The 20,665-nt window shown below is 37.7% G+C and overlaps 2 protein-coding genes across 5 annotated transcripts; both read left to right on the top strand.

Moving 5' to 3' along the window:
• Window positions 1–281: 281 nt before the first annotated feature.
• Window positions 282–13,260, top strand: LOC125990084 (uncharacterized). Of its 4 annotated transcripts, XM_049756797.2 has the most exons (25): window positions 287–1,401; window positions 1,547–1,656; window positions 2,046–2,097; window positions 3,921–3,953; window positions 4,554–4,712; window positions 4,810–4,980; window positions 5,498–5,527; window positions 5,979–6,137; window positions 6,235–6,405; window positions 6,913–6,945; window positions 7,397–7,555; window positions 7,653–7,823; window positions 8,335–8,379; window positions 8,573–8,731; window positions 8,829–8,999; window positions 9,511–9,555; window positions 9,749–9,907; window positions 10,005–10,175; window positions 10,687–10,731; window positions 10,925–11,083; window positions 11,176–11,346; window positions 11,858–11,902; window positions 12,098–12,256; window positions 12,351–12,518; window positions 13,106–13,260. In XM_049756797.2, the coding sequence occupies exons 1-25, from the start codon at window positions 1,374–1,376 to the stop codon at window positions 13,252–13,254; spliced, it is 2,922 nt and encodes a 973-aa protein (XP_049612754.1). In that variant the 5' UTR covers window positions 287–1,373; the 3' UTR covers window positions 13,255–13,260. The 4 variants fall into 4 exon arrangements, with proteins under 4 accessions (XP_049612767.1, XP_049612759.1, XP_049612754.1 ...); XM_049756810.2 differs by lacking the exons at window positions 11,176–11,346; window positions 11,858–11,902; window positions 12,098–12,256 and having other exon boundaries at window positions 282–1,401; XM_049756802.2 differs by lacking the exons at window positions 6,913–6,945; window positions 7,397–7,555; window positions 7,653–7,823 and having other exon boundaries at window positions 286–1,401.
• A 245-nt stretch (window positions 13,261–13,505) lies between these two features.
• Window positions 13,506–20,537, top strand: LOC125990086 (adhesion G protein-coupled receptor F4). The gene is made up of 14 exons (XM_049756813.1): window positions 13,506–13,655; window positions 13,739–13,827; window positions 13,914–13,975; window positions 14,268–14,392; window positions 14,525–14,737; window positions 14,948–15,148; window positions 16,157–16,291; window positions 16,391–16,575; window positions 16,864–17,040; window positions 17,118–18,500; window positions 19,093–19,134; window positions 19,804–19,869; window positions 19,960–20,020; window positions 20,368–20,537. Exons 1-14 carry the CDS (start codon window positions 13,583–13,585, stop codon window positions 20,409–20,411), a joined length of 2,856 nt encoding a protein of 951 aa, XP_049612770.1. The 5' UTR covers window positions 13,506–13,582; the 3' UTR covers window positions 20,412–20,537.
• The last annotated feature ends 128 nt before the right edge of the window (window positions 20,538–20,665 follow it).

The raw sequence follows: 20,665 nt of genomic DNA, 5'->3' as shown, positions 1-20,665 counted from the left end.
AGAACCTAATTTTGCTAATTTTACCCTGTAATGTGTATTTTGATAAATTTGTTTGTCATTTACAATTTAAATATTTTGTCATTTATTGTTATAATGACCTGTTGTTGTCTGTTTTCAGCATTTGCGGCTATGGGATTCATTAAAGAAGAATATTTGTGCTTGCTGGCATCATCAACACTTTTATTGAGGGGAACGTCAGCACGAGTGCCACTTAATGGCCGTTGCTGTTGGACTGTCTGCGTTAGTAAAGCTGGATAACTGATGGAGTTAAGAAGCGTCTGTATTATATTATAGATATATTTTATTTGAACAGGAAATATGCATATTTTGCTATTTCAATGTTCAAACCATTTTATTGCATTGAAAAAGAAAACCATGGAAAGGTATAGTAATATTAATAGTCATAAATATCAATTTGTAATATATGCGTTAAAAAAATGAAGTGAAAATTAAAGTCAGTTAAGTGAACAGCTGTCAATGTGCCAGTAAAGCTTGGCAAAAAATGACTGGCATGTTCCTTTTGTGACGCCTTCTACCTGCTGTCACAAGGGAGTAATAATGTGCGAGATTAATGATATCACCAGAGAGTTTCAGTAGGCATGTGTTTTATTTGTATAGCAGCTTTATTTGTATAGCACCTTTCATACACAGAAGCAATTCCAGAAAACAAGTGAAAGGAAACAAATAGCATGTAAAAAAAGAATTGAAGTCAGAATAAAATACAAGATCATTGATTAAAAGCAAAGCATCAACACCATCCATCTAGCGGGTGCACAATCGTTTTGCCATGTAATATAAATAACTACTTCCCAAGAGTTTCATGTTATAACATATGATAACTAGCCTGAATAAAACACAAGTACAATCTTATGTGGGCAAATAGATATGCACACCAGCAATTTATAGCACCCGACTATTAGTAGTAGCTGCATCACAATTGAAGCAAAAACATTATTTTCCATAGATCTACTTAGAACCACAGGACACAGACCAACGTTAAAATGACAGCTAGCACGTTAAAAAAAAAAACCTAAAACAGCAATTACAAAAAGGTGTGCAATTCGGAAGAGTATTTCTATTTTCTCCATCTCTCTACATGAAGTTTGAAAGGCTCTCACACACATGCAATTAGCAGAACAAAAACTTTTTTCCAAATAACAGTGAGGAACACTCGATTCACAGACAATGAGTAGCCAGAACGTCAAGGAAGAAGGAACATATTTCTCTCATTTGACATCATTACACCTAATGATTCTAATTGTTTGTTTGCGTGAAGCAACTGAACCTGTCGGACTGGTGCACAACACAGAGACATGCCCTTTAAAGCTGATGGATAGCAACTGAAGCACACATTTCTTAAAGTATACAATGAAATGGATGCTTACATCAATAAGACCCAAGGTAAATGACAACTTTTCAGCTCTTCTATGATATGCATTGTTTTACTTGAAATATGGAGGAGCTGGTTGGATGGATAATTTTCTATGTTACAAATGAGCATTTCAATGGATTATGAAATTGTTTTCCTTTCTATTTCTCTCTACAGCCAGGGTGACACTGCTGAAGGCACTTCGATTTGGCGTTCTGCTTCTTCTGGGTGCCTACATCTTTTGCTGGAATAAGGACTGCATAGAGTCACACCACTTGTTTTTTAAAGTAAGAATTTAAAGCCATTCAATGCCTTGCAAGAACAAAAAAATATTATTAAATGCTAATCTTTATTTTTCCACCTCTGTATTATATTGGTACGAAATAATATTTGTAGTTATGTGGCAAATATAAAAGCCATGCGGCCTAATGGTCCTTTTTTTTTTGGTCATGTTTACTGTGGTATAGTTAATGTTAGTCAACTATTATGAAAGAAATAGAGATGAAGATGATGGCAGACAGAACAAGCTAGACATACTGAAACATTGTTAACAAAACAAAATAAATTACCATCTGTTGAAGAAAACACAATCACTATTATTCTAAACTCGAATTTAGTATTTAAATAAACTTGACTTGATTTGGTATTTAATGTGACATATTTTCATTCTTTCCAGGAGTTAACTCATAGAAAACAAAGCAATAGTCATGGCAGAGAAAAAAGGAATGGTGAGTGGTTTATTGTACTTAACTAGGGTGGAGCATCTATCATTGAACGTGGTGATTAAAATGTGGCCCTAAACTGAAACTCTTTTTTTTTTAACTGTGACTTAAGTTATGATAAGCTTCAGCCATAGAAATCAGTTCTGCAGCCACAGAATCAGTGGACATATTCCTCTCAATTAACAATCCAAGGATTAGACCAATAGTTAGTTAATCAACTGAGGAATGCTTTGGAAAATGTTCTCACACCATTCAGTATCGCAGAAGCTTTACTACTGGTGGAAAGTTTAAATTTGACTCTACTGGAGGAAATCAGTGTCACTGTGAGGATGAGTTCTTATGGTCAGAGGACATTTGTGACACTTTTGGCGCATGCAATACTGAGACACAAACGTGCGACTGCGTTAATGGAATTCCATTTGGGCAGTTCTGTAAACCAAGTAAGTGCAGCTTATACGAAATAGTTCCACTAGTAGTGGAACGCCAAAGATAAAGTTTCAGCAATGATCCTCAAACATATGCAGTATAACACAGGTGTCAAACTCAAGGCCCGGCCGGGGGCCAGATACGGTCCGCCACATCATTTTATGTGGCCCGCGAAGACAAATTGTGCATCAAATTTGTGTGTCATTACTAGAATTGCAAATTGTCTTCACTTTTAATAATATCTTTTTTTTTTAAATATTTAACCAGTTTTTACTCGTCGGATTTGAAAACGAGTTATTTGTCAGTTCGTTTTGTAGCTTTGACTCTATATAATATGAGGTGCTCATACATTTATTTGGGTTGACATAATGGCGCTCCGAAAGAAGCTATGACTACAATGTGGCCCGCGAAAAAACTGAGTTTGACACCCCTGCAGTATTATGTACAGTGCAAAAATCATTGTATTATGAAAGTTGAGCTTTTAATTTCGACGGTAAAAACGACCAAGAGCTGAAACTTGTGTCTTCAACGTGAAAATAAACAAGGCTCACTAAGTTTCATCTTAACTTATAATATTGGATCTTGAAAAACCTGTCTTTTTGTTCACCCGTAACTCAAGACAGGAGGAAGTCTATGAGGGTGTTTATTTTTAAATATACAGCAGCGACAAACAAAGAAGAAGGAAGTAAACATTAATTCCTGTTGTTTTACTGCCCGCGTGCCAGTGCTGATTTTCACTCTAGAATTTCCCTTGAGCAGTGAAAGTCGCGTTTTTATGCAATCCTACAACTAGCAAAGTGAACTCCCAAAATAAAAGTGAAAGTTCAAAATTGCACTTGCAGCAGTGAAGTACGACTGAGGCAGGAACAAGCAGTTTATTTCCCAGGGTTGCTTGGCAGCCGCCTTGACATCAGCCCCAACTGTTCAGCAGTGTAGAATCGAAAGCACCAAGTCTAGTTCTTCTCATAAACCTGTCTGTCTGTGATTTTACGAGTGCTAAAAGCTAACAAAATGCAGATCGGAATGATGCAAAACATGTTATCGGTAATCCCCAAAACAAGTCTGCTAGGTAACCCTAACCCCAAATATGTTGTTATTCTGAAAGACAATATGCTCTTCTTTTAGTGGTGTTTTAGAAAAAAGTGATTTATACTAAACAACCCATAAATTGAAATCACGTAAAACTCAAATAATCCTTTCTATTAATGCTAATGGATGTTTTGTTTATTACTTCTGCCCATTTCATTTCAGCGACCATTGTGAATTTATCTGTCTTTAAACAAGTGCACCAACATTTTTTTCACACGAGTATATGTCCATCATATATGCATGAGTTAAAATGTACCAGATCTGGAAACATTTCGCTGACTTTACATATTATTTTAACTGTTTGTGCTTCACAGGGATCACCGCACCTACAACACAGCAAATTACAGGTACCATTGATTTTTAATTTCTCTTTTCAATAGTAGTTTTTGATCACTCATGCCAAAAGGGCAGCTCTAACATTCACATGCAGATGATATAATATATAAATGTTTTCAAGCTATTGTAATTATCAATGTTCTAAACATACACATGCATCCACCAACACTATGTAAATTAATTTGGTTTATTTGGGTTCCCAATGCGAGGAAACAGACTGTCAATTTATTAAAATTAGTTTCATGTCAAACTTATTTTTGCTGAGTAACAATGCATGATGCAACTCATCCTTGAATTGTAGGTATATTTGTTTTCCTTTCACCGTGTCTTTGGGACTATTTTATATTGTGCAGTCACTTGTTTTGTTTTTTGTCCACAAGAGAATATTTTCGTATTTGTTGATGTGTGAAACTGCTGTTTTGTTACGTTAAGTACAAAAGGACCAAGTTGTCTCCAAGTTGTTGTCTTTGAGAAAATTAGTTTAAAATTATAAAAAACAAATTTAATAATGAGTAAAGCCAGCAGCCCACACATAAAATTATGGTCTCAAAATGATGAATTCCAAAATGTAAGGTAATGCCTGTTGTTCTTTCTCCTGTGCCCTTCTCCAGCGACAGTGGACATTGTCCTCAGGGTGAACCCCCGACCATTCGATGACGATCTACAGCCATTAGATATCGTTGATCTTTTAAGGACTGCTGTTGATGATGTCTCTATACCATCTGAGATAGCAGATAATTTAACACTAACAAGCTGGAATTTGACCACAGGTGAGAACTTCTTTCAATTTCTTAATCCCATGGAGAAATGGATGAGTTTAATGTTTCCAAATAGGTTACTAATAAATTTGTGACGATGTCTTTTAAGCCTGCTATCCAAACTCTACGGGAGGACGACACAAGTGTCAGTGTGAGGATTTGTTCGGATGGTCATGTGATATATGTGACACTTTTGACACGTGCAGCAATACCAGTACACCAACGTGTGACTGCATTTTTGACATTCCTTCATTTGGTCAGTTCTGTGAACCAATTTCAAGTAAGTGGATCCTATATAAAATTGTCGAAATAATAGTTGCCAGCGATTGTACATTCTACCATTTCTCTCTGCTTAATAGAATTTGAAGCAGCAAGAGAATTATATTGCTAATATTATTAGGGTGATGTTATTGATGCTTTTGAACATTTGGGGCATGACCCGACTGATGGCCAATTGCTTTGAGTGGTTGAGCAGTAGTTTGATTTCTCATTGTACCTCTGCAACGGGTTTGCTAGCAATGTTTGTATGCCTGGATGAGCAAAGATGTATGCATGCATGCTAAAGCTACAACCAATGCACCACACCAGTTACCTTTCTTAAATGGGGCATCAAAACCCCAGTCCACCAATCCAAAAGTATGGTCGGTGCCAAAAATCCACAGATTGGCATAAAGACAGTGTTATGGCCCCAGAACAAACAAAGTTTTTAAATATTCTGGTTTTGGGTTGACAAAATTTCTTTGGAATATATCTTGTTGTATGTTATTCAACGTTTTTTTTTCATTTTTTCTACACAGCTCTCTCTCCGTGTCAACAACCAATAGAAGGTATTGTCCTATTGTAAATTATTTGTTTTATGGTGATCTCTTCTTTAATCCCACGCTGTATCATAAAACTCGTAACAGGCTTGTCCCATTATGGGCAGGAAAGTTATCTTGTCATAGTCTTTTCTGTAAGTTCTTTTTTGTAAATCTTGTTTTAATTTTAATACAAATACAGACAGTTTGGCCATTTTACGCTTGCAAGCGGAGAAAACCATCAGCACCCCGTGTGGTACAGAGCTGCTTGGAAGCAGTTTTACTTTTGCTTCTTGCAAGGGAATATTTATTGAGAAAAAGCAGGGTGGGGGTGAGAGTGAACAAATTTCAAGGGTCACCTCTGCAAACTGGTTAATCAGTGCAGAGGGTCTTAGCTTTTTGTTTTACAAGGTTGTGGAAACAGATACTAGTGGAGCATTTTAGATAACGAGAAAGTTCTTTCTCCTATGCTCTTCTCCAGCGACAGTGGACATTGTCCTCAGGGTGAACCCTCCACCATCCGACGATGATCTACAGCCATTAGATATTGTTAATCTTTTGAGGGCTGCTGTGGATAATGTCACTGTACCACTTGAGATCGCAGATGATTTTACACTAACAAGCTGGAATTTGACCACAGGTGAGAACGTCTTTCAATTTATTAATCCCATGGATAAATAGATAAGTTTAATGATTCTAAATAGGTTACTAATAAATTTGTGCCGATGTCTTTTAAGCCTGCTACCCAAACTCTACGGGAGGACCACACAAGTGTCAGTGTGAGGATTTGTTTGGATGGTCATGTGACATCTGTGACAATTTTGATACATGCAGCAATACCAGTACACCAACGTGTGACTGCATTTTTGGCATTCCTTCATTTGGTCAGTTCTGTGAACCAATTTCAAGTAAGTGGGTCCTATATAAAATTGTCGAAATAATAGATTGTACATTCTACCATTTCCCTCTGCTAAATAGAATTTGAAGCAGCAAGAGAATTATATTGCTAATATTATTAGGGTGATGTTATTGATGGTTTTGAACATTTGGGGCATGACCCGATTGATGGCCCAATTGCTTTTAGTTGTTTAGCAGTAGTTTGATATCGCATTGTACCTCTGCAACGAGTTTGCTAGCAATGTTTGTATGCCTGGATGAGCAGAGATGCATGCATGCATGCTAAAGCTACAACCAATGCACCACACCAGTTACTTTTCTTAAATGGGGCATCAAAACCCCAGTTCACCAATCCAAAAGTATGGTCGGTGCCAAAAATCCACAGATTGGCATAAAGACAGTGTTATGGCCCCAGAACAAACAAAGTTTTTAAATATTCTGGTTTTGGGTTGACAACATTTCTTTTGAATATATCTTCTTGTATGTTATTCAACTTTTTTTTCATTTTTTCTCCACAGCTCTCTCTCCGTGTCAACCACAAATGATAGAAGGTATTGTCCTATTGTAAATTATTTGTTTTATGGTGATCTCTTCTTTAATCCCACGCTGTATCATAAAACTCGTAACAGGCTTGTCCCATTGTGGGCAGGAAAGTTATCTTGTCATAGTCTTTTCTGTAAGTTCTTTTTTGTAAATCTTGTTTTAATTTTAATACAAATACAGACAGTTTGGCCATTTTACTCTTGCAAGCGGAGAAAGCCATCAGCACCCTGTGTGGTACAGAGCTGCTTGAAAGCAGTTTTACTTTCGCTTCTTGCAAGGGAATATTTATTGAGAAAAAGCAGGGTGGGGGTGAGAGTGAACAGATTTCAAGGGTCACCTCTGCAAACTGGTTAACCAGTGCAGAGGGTCTTAGCTCTTTGTTTTACAAGGTTGTGGAAACAGATACTAGTGGAGTATTTTAGATAACGAGAAAGTTCTTTCTCCTATGCTCTTCTCCAGCGACAGTGGACATTGTCCTCAGGGTGAACCCTCCACCATCCGACGATGATCTACAGCCATTAGATATTGTTAATCTTTTGAGGGCTGCTGTGGATAATGTCACTGTACCACTTGAGATCGCAGATGATTTTACACTAACAAGCTGGAATTTGACCACAGGTGAGAATTTCTGTCAGTTTATTAATTCCCGGCACAAATGGATGAATTTAATGTTTTGAAATAGGTTACTAATAAATTTGTGCCGATGTCTTTTAAGCCTGCTACCCAAACTCTACGGGAGGACGACACAAGTGTCAGTGTGAGGATTTGTTTGGATGGTCATGTGACATCTGTGACACTTTTGATACATGCAGCAATACCACTGCACCGACGTGTGACTGCATTTTTGACATTCCTCCATCTGGGGAGTTTTGTGAACCGATTTCAAGTGAGTGGGTCCTTTATATAATTGTCCAAATAACACTTGCCAGCGATTTTGCATTCTTCCATTTCCCTCAGCTAAATAGGATTGAAGCAGCAAGAATATCATATTGGTAATATTATTAGGGTGATGTTATTGATGGTTTTGAACATTTGGGGCATGACCCAATTGATGGTCCAATTGCTTTGAGTTGTTTAGCTGTAGTTTGATATCGCATTGTACCTCTGCAATGAGTTTGCTGGAATGTGTGTGTGTGTCTAGATGAGCATAGATGCATGCATGCATGCTGAAGCTAGAACCAAAGCACCACACCAGTTCCCTTTCTTAAATGGGGCATCAAAACCCCAGTCCACCAATCCAAAAGTACGGTCGGTGCCAGAAATCCACAGATTGGCGTAAAGACATTGCTAAATCCCCACAACAACGTTTTTAATTTTCTGGTTTTGGGTCGACAATATTTTCTTTGAATATATCTTGTTGTATGTTATTTAACGTTTTTCATTTTTTTTCTCCACAGCTCTCTCTCCGTGTCGAATAGAACCAGAACCACCAAGAGCAGGAGGTATTATCCTATTGTAAATTCTTGGTTTTATGGTGATCTAGACTTTTTGCTACCAAATCTTCCAATGTATAAAGCTCTATCATATATGAAAAAAGAGCACCACAAAAGGTTTGATAAGGATAAGCCAAAATCATAAAGAATGGCCTTAATGTCAATTACTTCCTTTTGTTCTTTCTCCTATGTTCTCCTTCAGCGACAGTGGACATTGTCCTTACGTTGAGCCCTCCACAATTAGATGATGATCTACAGCCATTAGATATTGTTGATCTTTTGAGGGCTGCTGTGGATAATGTCACTGTACCACTTGAGATCGCAGATGATTTTACACTAACAAGCTGGAATTTGACCACAGGTGAGAATTTCTGTCAGTTTATTCATTCCCTGGACAAATGGATGAATTTAATGTTTTGAAATAGGTTACTAATAAATTTGTGCCGATGTCTTTTAAGCCTGCTACCCAAACTCTACGGGAGGACGACACAAGTGTCAGTGTGAGGATTTGTTTGGATGGTCATGTGACATCTGTGACACTTTTGATACATGCAGCAATACCACTACACCGACGTGTGACTGCATTTTTGACATTCCTCCATCTGGGGAGTTTTGTGAACCGATTTCAAGTGAGTGGGTCCTTTATATAATTGTCGAAATAACAGTTGCCAGCGATTTTGCATTCTTCCATTTCCCTCAGCTAAATAGGATTGAAGCAGCAAGAATATCATATTGCTAATATTATTAGGGTGATGTTATTGATGGTTTTGAACATTTGGGGCATGACCCAATTGATGGTCCAATTGCTTTGAGTTGTTTAGCTGTAGTTTGATATCGCATTGTACCTCTGCAATGAGTTTGCTGGAATGTGTGTGTGTGTCTAGATGAGCATAGATGCATGCATGCATGCTGAAGCTAGAACCAAAGCACCACACCAGTTCCCTTTCTTAAATGGGGCATCAAAACCCCAGTCCACCAATCCAAAAGTATGGTCGGTGCCAGAAATCCACAGATTGGCGTAAAGACATTGCTAAATCCCCACAACAACGTTTTTAATTTTCTGGTTTTGGGTCGACAATATTTTCTTTGAATATATCTTGTTGTATGTTATTTAACGTTTTTCATTTTTTTTCTCCACAGCTCTTTCTCCGTGTCGAATAGAACCAGAACCACCAAGAGCAGGAGGTATTATCCTATTGTAAATTCTTGGTTTTATGGTGATCTAGACTTTTTGCTACCAAATCTTCCAATGTATAAAGCTCTATCATATATGAAAAAAGAGCACCACAAAAGGTTTGATAAGGATAAGCCAAAATCATAACGAATGGCCTTAATGTCAATTACTTCCTTTTGTTCTTTCTCCTATGTTCTCCTTCAGCGACAGTGGACATTGTCCTTACGTTGAGCCCTCCACAATTAGATGATGATCTACAGCCATTAGATATTGTTGATCTTTTGAGGGCTGCTGTGGATAATGTCACTGTACCACTTGAGATCGCAGATGATTTTACACTAACAAGCTGGAATTTGACCACAGGTGAGAATTTCTGTCAGTTTATTAATTCCCTGCACAAATGGATGAATTTAATGTTTTGAAATAGGTTACTAATAAATTTGTGCCGATGTCTTTTAAGCCTGCTACCCAAACTCTACGGGAGGACGACACAAGTGTCAGTGTGAGGATTTGTTTGGATGGTCATGTGACATCTGTGACACTTTTGATACATGCAGCAATACCAGTACACCAACGTGTGACTGCATTTTTGACATTCCTCCATCTGGGGAGTTTTGTGAACCGATTTCAAGTGAGTGGGTCCTTTATATAATTGTCGAAATAATAGTTGCCAGCGATTTTGCATTCTTCCATTTCCCTCAGCTAAATAGGATTGAAGCAGCAAGAATATCATATTGCTAATATTATTAGGGTGATGTTATTGATGGTTTTGAACATTTGGGGCATGACCCAATTGATGGTCCAATTGCTTTGAGTTGTTTAGCAGTAGTTTGATATCGCATTGTACCTCTGCAATGAGTTTGCTGGAATGTGTGTGTGTGTCTAGATGAGCATAGATGCATGCATGCATGCTAAAGCTAGAACCAAAGCACCACACCAGTTCCCTTTCTTAAATGGGGCATCAAAACCCCAGTCCACCAATCCAAAAGTACGGTCGGTGCCAGAAATCCACAGATTGGCGTAAAGACATTGCTAAATCCCCACAACAACGTTTTTAATTTTCTGGTTTTGGGTCGACAATATTTTCTTTGAATATATCTTGTTGTATGTTATTTAACGTTTTTCATTTTTTTTCTCCACAGCTCTCTCTCCGTGTCGAATAGAACCAGAACCACCAAGAGCAGGAGGTATTATCCTATTGTAAATTCTTGGTTTTATGGTGATCTAGACTTTTTGCTACCAAATCTTCCAATGTATAAAGCTCTATCATATATGAAAAAAGAGCACCACAAAAGGTTTGATAAGGATAAGCCAAAATCATAACGAATGGCCTTAATGTCAATTACTTCCTTTTGTTCTTTCTCCTATGTTCTCCTTCAGCGACAGTGGACATTGTCCTTACGTTGAGCCCTCCACAATTAGATGATGATCTACAGCCATTAGATATTGTTGATCTTTTGAGGGCTGCTGTGGATAATGTCACTGTACCACTTGAGATCGCAGATGATTTTACACTAACAAGCTGGAATTTGACCACAGGTGAGAATTTCTGTCAGTTTATTAATTCCCTGCACAATGAATTTAATGTTTTGAAATAGGTTACTAATAAATTTGTGCCGATGTCTTTTAAGCCTGCTACCCAAACTCTACGGGAGGACGACACAAGTGTCAGTGTGAGGATTTGTTTGGATGGTCATGTGACATCTGTGACACTTTTGATACATGCAGCAATACCAGTACACCAACGTGTGACTGCATTTTTGACATTCCTCCATCTGGGGAGTTTTGTGAACCGATTTCAAGTGAGTGGGTCCTTTATATAATTGTCGAAATAATAGTTGCCAGCGATTTTTGCATTCTTCCATTTCCCTCAGCTAAATAGGATTGAAGCAGCAAGAATATCATATTGCTAATATTATTAGGGTGATGTTATTGATGGTTTTGAACATTTGGGGCATGACCTGATTGATGGCCCAATTGCTTTTAGTTGTTTAGCAGTAGTTTGATATCGCATTGTACCTCTGCAACGAGTTTGCTAGCAATGTTTGTATGCCTGGATGAGCAAAGATGCATACATGCATGCTAAAGCTACAACCAATGCACCACACCAGTTCCCTTTCTTAAATGGGGCATCAAAACCCCAGTCCACCAATCCAAAAGTACGATCGGTGCCAGAAATCCACAGATTGGCGTAAAGACATTGCTAAATCCCCACAACAACATTTTTAAATATTCTGGTTTTGGGTCGACAATATTTTCTTTGAATATATCTTGTTGTATGTTATTTAACTTTTTTTCATTTTTTCTCCACAGCTCTCTCTCCGTGTCGAATAGAACCAGAACCACCAAGAGCAGGAGGTATTATCCTATTGTAAATTCTTGGTTTTATGGTGATCTAGACTTTTTGCTACCAAATCTTCCAATGTATAAAGCTCTATCATATATGAAAAAAGAGCACCACAAAAGGTTTGATAAGGATAAGCCAAAATGGCCTAACGAATGGCCTTATTGTAAATTAATTCCTTTTGTTCCGTCTCCTCTACTCTCCTTCAGCGACAGTGGACATTGTCCTTGCGTTGAGCCCTCCACAATTAGATGATGATCTACAGCCATTAGATATCATAGCTCTTTTGAGGGCTGCTGTGGCGGATGTCTCTGTACTATTTGAGATTTCAGATAATTTAATACTGACAAACTGGAATTTGACCACAGGTGAGAACCTTTTTCAATTTATCAATCCCCAGGATAAATGGATGAGTTTAATGTTTCTAAACAGAGTAATACATTTTTGACTATGCCTTTTAAGCCTGCTATCCAAACTCTACGGGAGGGCGCGAGTGTCAGTGTGAAGACTCGTTTGGATGGTCATGTGACATCTGTGACACTTTTGATACATGCAGCAATACCAGTACACCGACCTGTGACTGCATTTTTGATATTTCTCTATCTGGGAACTACTGTGAACCGGTTTCAAGTAAGTCATTCTGATATAAAAATGTCGAAATAACAATCGCCTTAAGAATGTGCGATTCACATGCTTCATGTGAATTAGACGCATTTTTATTAAGCTGCGGACACAAATAATGTTTAACCCCCGTAGCTTCGTCGGGTTAAAGAACAAGACTCCCCTCACCCCCTGGGAAATTTAGTCCAGAAAAAAAAAGATCATAACTGGTAATAAAGGACAGACGTTATTGTCAACCCAATTTGTACTCTCGCTGTACCGGGTCAGAATGACCCCTGTAGTAGCTGCTACACCTGCTGTCCTTGACAATCAGAACATGACAGAGAAACGGACGAATGCTGAGTCCAAAGATGTGATGTGGGCTGGTCTGAACTACCCTGAAGCTAACTAACCCTTTCTTAAATGGGGCGTCAAAGCCCCAGTCTGCCAATCAAAAAATACAGTCTGTACCTGAAATTCACAGAATGGTGTAAAGACATTGTTATAGTCGCACAACATACAAAGTTTTGAAATATTTTTGGTCCTAGGTGGACAAAATTTTCTATGAACATATCTTGTATTTTATTTAAAAATATGTTGTTGTTTTTTCTCCACAGCTCTCTCTTCGTGTCCAATAGATGGTATTGTACTATTGTATAATCTTTGTTGTAAATTGACCTATATGCTGTATCTTGAAACTTGTCACATTATGGGCAGGAAAGTTATCTTGCTCTCACTTTTTTCTTTCACCCCAACCTGGCTTTGAATAGGGGTGTGTAGACTTTCTATGTCCATTTAAAAAAAAAAAGGCTATAGATATGCCTTCCTGAAAGTTGTTTTATGAACATGAGTTAGATTTGTGAAAAAAATAATCTAATCTTTGACAATTATTGCTGATTCAACTTTGCTCCTCAGTTACCTCTTTGGTCCATCGGCAATTTTATCTCACTTAATATAACTGGACCAATTTATACTGACACACTGTATTTTTGAGAGGTTCTTGTCGTTCATCCTGAATATCGACTATGAATACGAATTCAACAATGAATATAAGATTGGTCTCCTGACATGTAAAGATATAATATAATAATGGAATGTTTTATAACTCTCCTCTTCTTCAACTTTGCTCTCCATTTAACTCTTCGGGTCCACTTCCAGTGATATTTGGTAAATGAGTTACACACAATTAGTTTTTATCTCACTAATATAATTGGACCAATTTGTACTGACAAGCTGCATCTGTATTTCAGAAAGAGTGTTGATGATCACTCTGCTAATCGACTTTGATGATGCATTCAACCAAGAAAATAATGATGTAAACCAGAATGTTTCAAATTCTGTAAGTTATCATTGGTCATAATCGCTTCAATGTGTGGTTGTAATTCTTAATATCGAAATAACTGTTGAATCCACATGTTTGAACAGATTGAAAGACAATCTAGGATACACATCCCAGGTCGACAATCATCTGATATTTTAGGCTTCAGGTAAATCTAATTCTTTAATCCTCAGGCTTTTCACTAGTGGTGAGTGGATCGATTCATATAGCGATAATATCAATACCAAGTCGGTATTGATATCGAATCGATATAACCAAACTGAGATTGATATCAGTTTTGCTCTTGTATGCAATGCTGCAGCTTAATCAAACTGGTGACAGCAATGTTGGTGGATTTGCTGCTTCTGTCTCAACAATGTGGAGGGCTAAGACGAACATGCAGTCATTAATAGTTCGACCGATACCACCATGTTTAATCTATTTTTTATGTTTTTACAAAGGGATGGTAGCACCATTGTTGACTTTGAAATTACGGCAAACATGACAATTCAAGATTCGGCTGTTGAAGCACTTCTAGTAGGAATATTCAATGATCTAAAGGATACTTTTCCTATAAGGATTGTCAGTAAGTAGCTTTAATAATCTTCTCATAGAAACACATTGTGAGACCTTTTAATGTCACCTCACCATTAATTGTCTGGAAAATGTTCAATGCAGTTTATTAATTGTCCATTCTTTGTATTGTTTTCCATCAAAGGCCCCATTGACTTAGAACCTGTGCCACCTGAGGTATTTTTCAATCAGACTGTGACTCTGACATGTGGCCCATCACCAAATCTTGACTTTACTATCACTATGTCCGTGTGGACACTTGATGGTGATGTAATAATTGAAGATGAGCGACACATATTTGAACAAGTTAATGGAACGGAAACGCTTACGATCACAAATTACTTTAGCACTGACGAAGGTAAGAAACACGTGAAATCTATATATATACATATGTGCTTTCAAAATTAACCAAATTTAGTCCCCAAACTAGTACATTTGCAATCTGCTGGCCCCCATTGAGAAAACACAATATTGAAACTATTTTTGTTATTTGAAATATTTGCCACTTGCTGGAAAAATTTATTCGAGGTGGATCCAATCTTTGATTCACGAAACATTGTCATTTCAGGACGCTATCAATGTCGGCTATTTGATGGGGAATCAATTTACGTGCAAGACTCTAATCAAGTATTCAGTTTATTGGAAACACCCACAATCCAGGTAGTTCCCCGCCAAAATACAATCTTGTGTGAGGTTGGGCAGCAAGTGCTAGTGCAGTGCTTTGTCCAGGACCCCTACCAGGTGGAGTTTCTACAAATCACAGATTCAGGTAAAACTTCAAGTATCAAAACAATATTTAACATTTGTGGAGTTACGCATATTATCCATAACCAAGTGACATTTTGATTTAACGTGAAGCTGTGTGTGTTGAAAAGGTAAAAAAAAAGAAGAAAATTTGATCAGAAATTCACTCAACAAAAAGTTGAACACTTGAATATATAGCCGCGTGTGTTTTTGTGTGTGTCTTTGTGTGTGTCTGTGTGTGTGTCTGTGTGTGTGTGGATCCAATCCACTTTATTTTAAAAAGCACATTTAAAACAGACCCCAAAGTGCTGCACAACATGAGAAACACATGGACACAAAAGGACTAAATAATTAAAATAAATTAAGAATAGTAAATAAATAAAAAAACATGATAAAACGATATATATCAATAAAATAAAACAGTAAGACACAAGGACCACACAACTCACGCGACTTTTAAAATCAGGGAATGAAACCAGACTTAAAACACTCCACAGTCGGGGCGGTTCCGACATGGAGAGTCTTGGACCAACCACAGAGAACGCCCTTTTCCCCTTAAGTTTTGAGATTCGTCCATTCAGAGCTTTAAAAACAAAACCCCAAAAAATTAAAATCAAATCTAAAGCGTACAGGGAGCCAGTGCAACGAGGCCAGAATTGGGCTGATGTGTGTATGCTTTCTGGCTCCTAATAAAAGCCGAGTAGTGGAGTACTGGACTAACTGCAGTCGGGAAACTGCATATATAGACACACACACACACACACACACACTGGCCAACGTCAGATCCCAGGTTGGTCATACATTAAAGGCTCATCCTCGCTACATTATTAAGAAGCTGGATTTCTTGCTGCCATTTTCACATTGACAAATAATGAGCGAGACTAACAGTTGCAGTGTAAACGAAATGGCAGTTTGTGTGACATCCACATCTCATCTGAGTCCACAAAATTATAAATCGATATTCGCACGTCACTTGATGTAAATAATCACAGTATCACTTTCACAGTGTTGGGTTTTGTTTGTGCGTTTTTAGATACAGGCACTGCAATCCAAAATCAGGTTACAATCACACAGGAAGACTGCGATAACGAAGAATTAATCATCACTTGTCAAGAGACTGAATTTTCTCAATTCGCACAGAACATATTATTGTTGTTGGTCAGAAGTGGTAAGTATGGAGCCAGAAATGACAACACATTTAATACTAAACTATACTTTATATGCTTTGATTTTCCATCACTGAGGTTAAAATTCATTGTCTATCCAGGTACTTTCACATGTGTTAATGATCCCGAATTTGGAAATGGATTTTTAAATCAAGTGGGTAGAGCTTCTTGTGAAATAAATGAGGTGGGAGAGATAACGGCCATTTGCAGAGAAAATGGACAATGGGAAGATCGAGAAAACGAATGCATTCTTCAGAGAATTGCGGAACTACTCTTTCAATCTCAGGTGAGCTGATTTTTTTAATCTTAATTTCTCGCCTGATTTGTGTGCGCGCAGAAGGGAGTCAAATGTAACAAAGAGATTTTGGGCAGAATCATTTGGGTGGTATTCCATTCATCAAAACTCAAAGTGGTGTCCCTAAACAAACATCTACTATGCCTTTAGTACTCTATAAAGACTAAACATATGCAAATATTAAATAGGCTTGCCTGAGTTGGATCATTTCATCGTTCAGTACAGAGGACCTTGAGGCAGATATTAATTATAATGCCTGTTTTTCTACTGATATTTCAGTTTTTAGATGAAATTACTTTGCCAGAGTTCCTGGATGACCTCAGCAATGCCACCATTGAACTGAGTGATCCAGTGACCGAAAATCCGAACAACATTGAGGCCATCGTTACAACTCTCAGCAATGTAGGCAACTTTGTAACAGAAACGGATGTTGAGATAAGTCAAGTGTCTATGGAGGTATGTCCGTTGTTGTTTCATCAAACAATGTTAAAATAAGTATTGACTGTTTTTTTTCTCGTTTCCTTTTACTGTAGGATGTCCTTTTAACTACAGGTGTCCTTACCACAGATCAGGCAATAGAAGCATGGAACACTCTTAACCTTGAAGCTGTCACAGAGCTTGTAGTACCAAGAAACGTCACTTTCAGAAATGAAAGTTTCAGCTCATTGTTGTTATTTTCTCTTGAGGATATCACAAGGAGACTTACTAATGCCACTTTTAACATTACAACACCTTTGGTTCTCTTGAACAAAACTACATTCATCAACAATTTCAACGGGGATTTTAATTCAACAGTGGAGATAGACATAGAAGGGACCAATGGTGCAACAAACCTCACCGTGATAACTTTTGAATCCTTGGATAACGTACTACCTCCAAGAGATGAGAACAACGCTACGGGCAGGGTCATCAATGGGAGGGTTGTACTTGTTCAGTCTGACACCATCATCAACAATATCACGTTCACGTTTGACATTATAGATGATACTCTGGGAAACCCTCAGTGTGTCTTCTGGAACTTTTCCCTCTTCGATGGGCTCGGAGGATGGGATGATGAAGGCTGCGAGCTCGTTGAAAGAGTGGATCAAACAGTCACGTGTCGATGTGACCACCTGACGTCATTTTCGATGCTAATGTCACCTTTTTTTCCAAATAGTCTAATTTTGAGTTTTATAACCTTCATTGGTGTTGCGATTTCCATGGCGTCCCTAGTTATATGCCTCCTCATTGAGGGGTACATGTTTACTAGGCGTAGAGTTAGAGAAGATGAAATCAAGCTGTTGCGCAACATTTCCATCATGAACATTGCACTGTCTCTACTGATTGCAAACGTTTGGTTCATTATCGGTTCAAGTATCACTGAGGATGGAAGAAATAATCGGCCCGCGTGCACCGCTGCTACCTTTTTTATCCATTTCTTCTACTTAGCCCTCTTTTTCTGGATGTTGAATTTTGCTATGTTGCTGTTGTATAACATGGTCAATCTTTTTGGTGGAGCACTGTCTAAAAGAGCCCAGTTGATCATTGGATTCTCTCTCGGCTATGGAACGCCACTGCTTATTGCAACCATTACTATAGCTGTAACTGCCCCAAACAATACTTATATTCAAGAAACTGCTATCTGCTGGCTCAATTGGAATCAGTCGAAAGCACTGCTGGCATTTGTGATCCCGGCACTCATCATCGTGTTCGTAAACATTCTAATTCTAATTGTGGTGATTATTAAAGTCATCCAGAGTAGACGGATGCAAATCTCTGTCAAAGACAATGCGAAGAGTACTCTGGCCTCAATTGCTCGGACCTTGGCCATCCTCACACCGTTCTTTGGAATAACTTGGAGCCTTGGAGTGGGAACCCTAGTTGACCCAAGCAATTTTGGAATCCACGTTGCCTTCGCCTTCTTCAATTCTCTGCAGGTGGGATTTTTTTCTATATGCTATTCAGTATAATATCAGTATATTTACATGTACCGTATTTTACGGACTATAAGGCGCACCTAAAAACAAACATTTTTCTCAAAAGCTGACATTGCGCCTTATAGTCCGGTGCGCCTTATATATGGACCAAATTCCTAAATTTAACCTGGCCCGAAACATTGTGTCATGAAATCAATCATAAGTGGCCCGCTGAAGACTATGAATCATGAATCAAAAAGACTATGGATCATTATTTTGTGATTATAAAGTAATTTGTTGCATCTGAAGTTGAAATAAAAAAGATAAAATGGAGAATGATTTGATTTGGATTAAAAATCTGACATGATGCATTAATAGTGCGCCTTATAGTCCGGTGCGCCTTATATAAGGACAAGGTTTTAAAATGGGCATTCATTGAAGGTGCGCCTTATAGTCCGGTGCGCCTTATAGTCCGGAAAATACGATACATGTAACAACGCACACCTACAACAGACACAAGTGAGTCAGTTTGTAATATTTTATGTGGCACTGGACTCGTCTAACCTGTGAATCTCTAATTTTCTTCCCAATCTTCTCTCCTCTGCTTTCATAGGGTTTCTTTGTATTGGTCTTTGGAACGCTCCTTGACAGATCGGTATGTGCCTATACATCTCAAATGAAAAATTTTAAAAACTGCTCCACTGCACATGAACCATGTTGTGTAGATGTAGCTGAAATCGACGATCCTTACAATTATTCCCAATTACTTTTTTTGTGTGTGCTTCATCTGAGAAAAGTGAAAGTTAACCCAACACACATTGGTCCTCATTTATTAATGCGCATATTGTGCGCAAAATGTGCGTACATGTGTAATGAATGATTCATCAATAATTTTGTACCTGAATTTGCCCATATTCTGCAACCAATTTGTAAGCAGAATTAATGAAGGAAGCTGCTGACAAAATGGACAAGAAAAAATATATTTTACCCTAGATTAACAATACATTGAAACTACAATCGTTTATATGAGTAATAATAATAATAATTTTCGTGTGGACGCAATGATTCTGATGAACGAGTACTCTAATTTAACATTTAAAATGCAGTGACAGGAACAAAACAACTCTGTTGAACATTAGTCTGAATGTACACTGACCTGCCACGTCTTCAAACAATTTAAACTAACAGCTCAAAAACTACTACAACTGTTTCATGACCCAAATTTGAAGCTTCATTTCTTGTCACAAAGAAAAAACTATTGTACAACTTTAGACGATGAGCTGGGAATTAGGTTTCACTAAATTTTGTTTGCTAACATTTTCAGGTGCGGACCGAAATTGCAGAACCGTTTTCAAGACTCTATCAATCTTCTTCTGGAAGTGGGACAAGGGTAATAACACCGTTAATGGAAATTCTCATAGCAGCTTACATATCGTTTCTCCAATAATGTATTCATATGTGGTTCTGTCAATTATTTTAGGTCACCTCTACTGGAGCCTCATCAAGTATAGCCCAGTTTTTCAAGAACATTGGTAGAGGAGGTATAACAACCTTTTATAAGTGTCCAATTAAACATACTTCCTCTTTCCAAACAGCACAGCAAAGTTTTAATTTTAAACTTACTCTTTATTTATGCAGGCTAGTTTTTTCACAAGCCCATACTAGTTGTCACCATTACGGCTTGCTTAATGTTTATTTCTGGTTTTTGGATAGGTGGATAGGAAACGCGTACAAATTGTATTAGGCCAAAATGAGCGTTAATCGCGCGATTAAAGAAAATTATGGCATTTAAAGGGGGTTGGATTAATCGTCTTAATAACTGGATTAATTGACATATATATATATATATATATATATATATAATTTTTTTGTTGTTGTTTTATTTCAGGTGGTAACGAAACCAGTACCAGTGCATCATCTCAAGCTAACTGATCTTGATGACCACTGCACGTATCTCTGTTCAGGTTGACCAAGACACAAACAGTCTCCAAATACTCTTTGATTACTGAAAAATAATCTCATTCTAATGCTAAAGAATAAAAAGAATTAAAATCTCAACACGACTGTCCAAATATCTTCTCGAAGGGGATATCAAATTCAACTTAGTGTAAACATGGTATTCTGACCACAATTGAATTAAACAAAATAATGCACTCGTTTTTAACCATCTCACTTTGGGTTGCCAT

This window comes from Syngnathus scovelli, chromosome 20 (genome assembly GCF_024217435.2).
Source record: "Syngnathus scovelli strain Florida chromosome 20, RoL_Ssco_1.2, whole genome shotgun sequence".
Taxonomy (NCBI): domain Eukaryota; kingdom Metazoa; phylum Chordata; class Actinopteri; order Syngnathiformes; family Syngnathidae; genus Syngnathus; species Syngnathus scovelli.
This window is presented reverse-complemented; position numbering and strand designations above follow the sequence as displayed.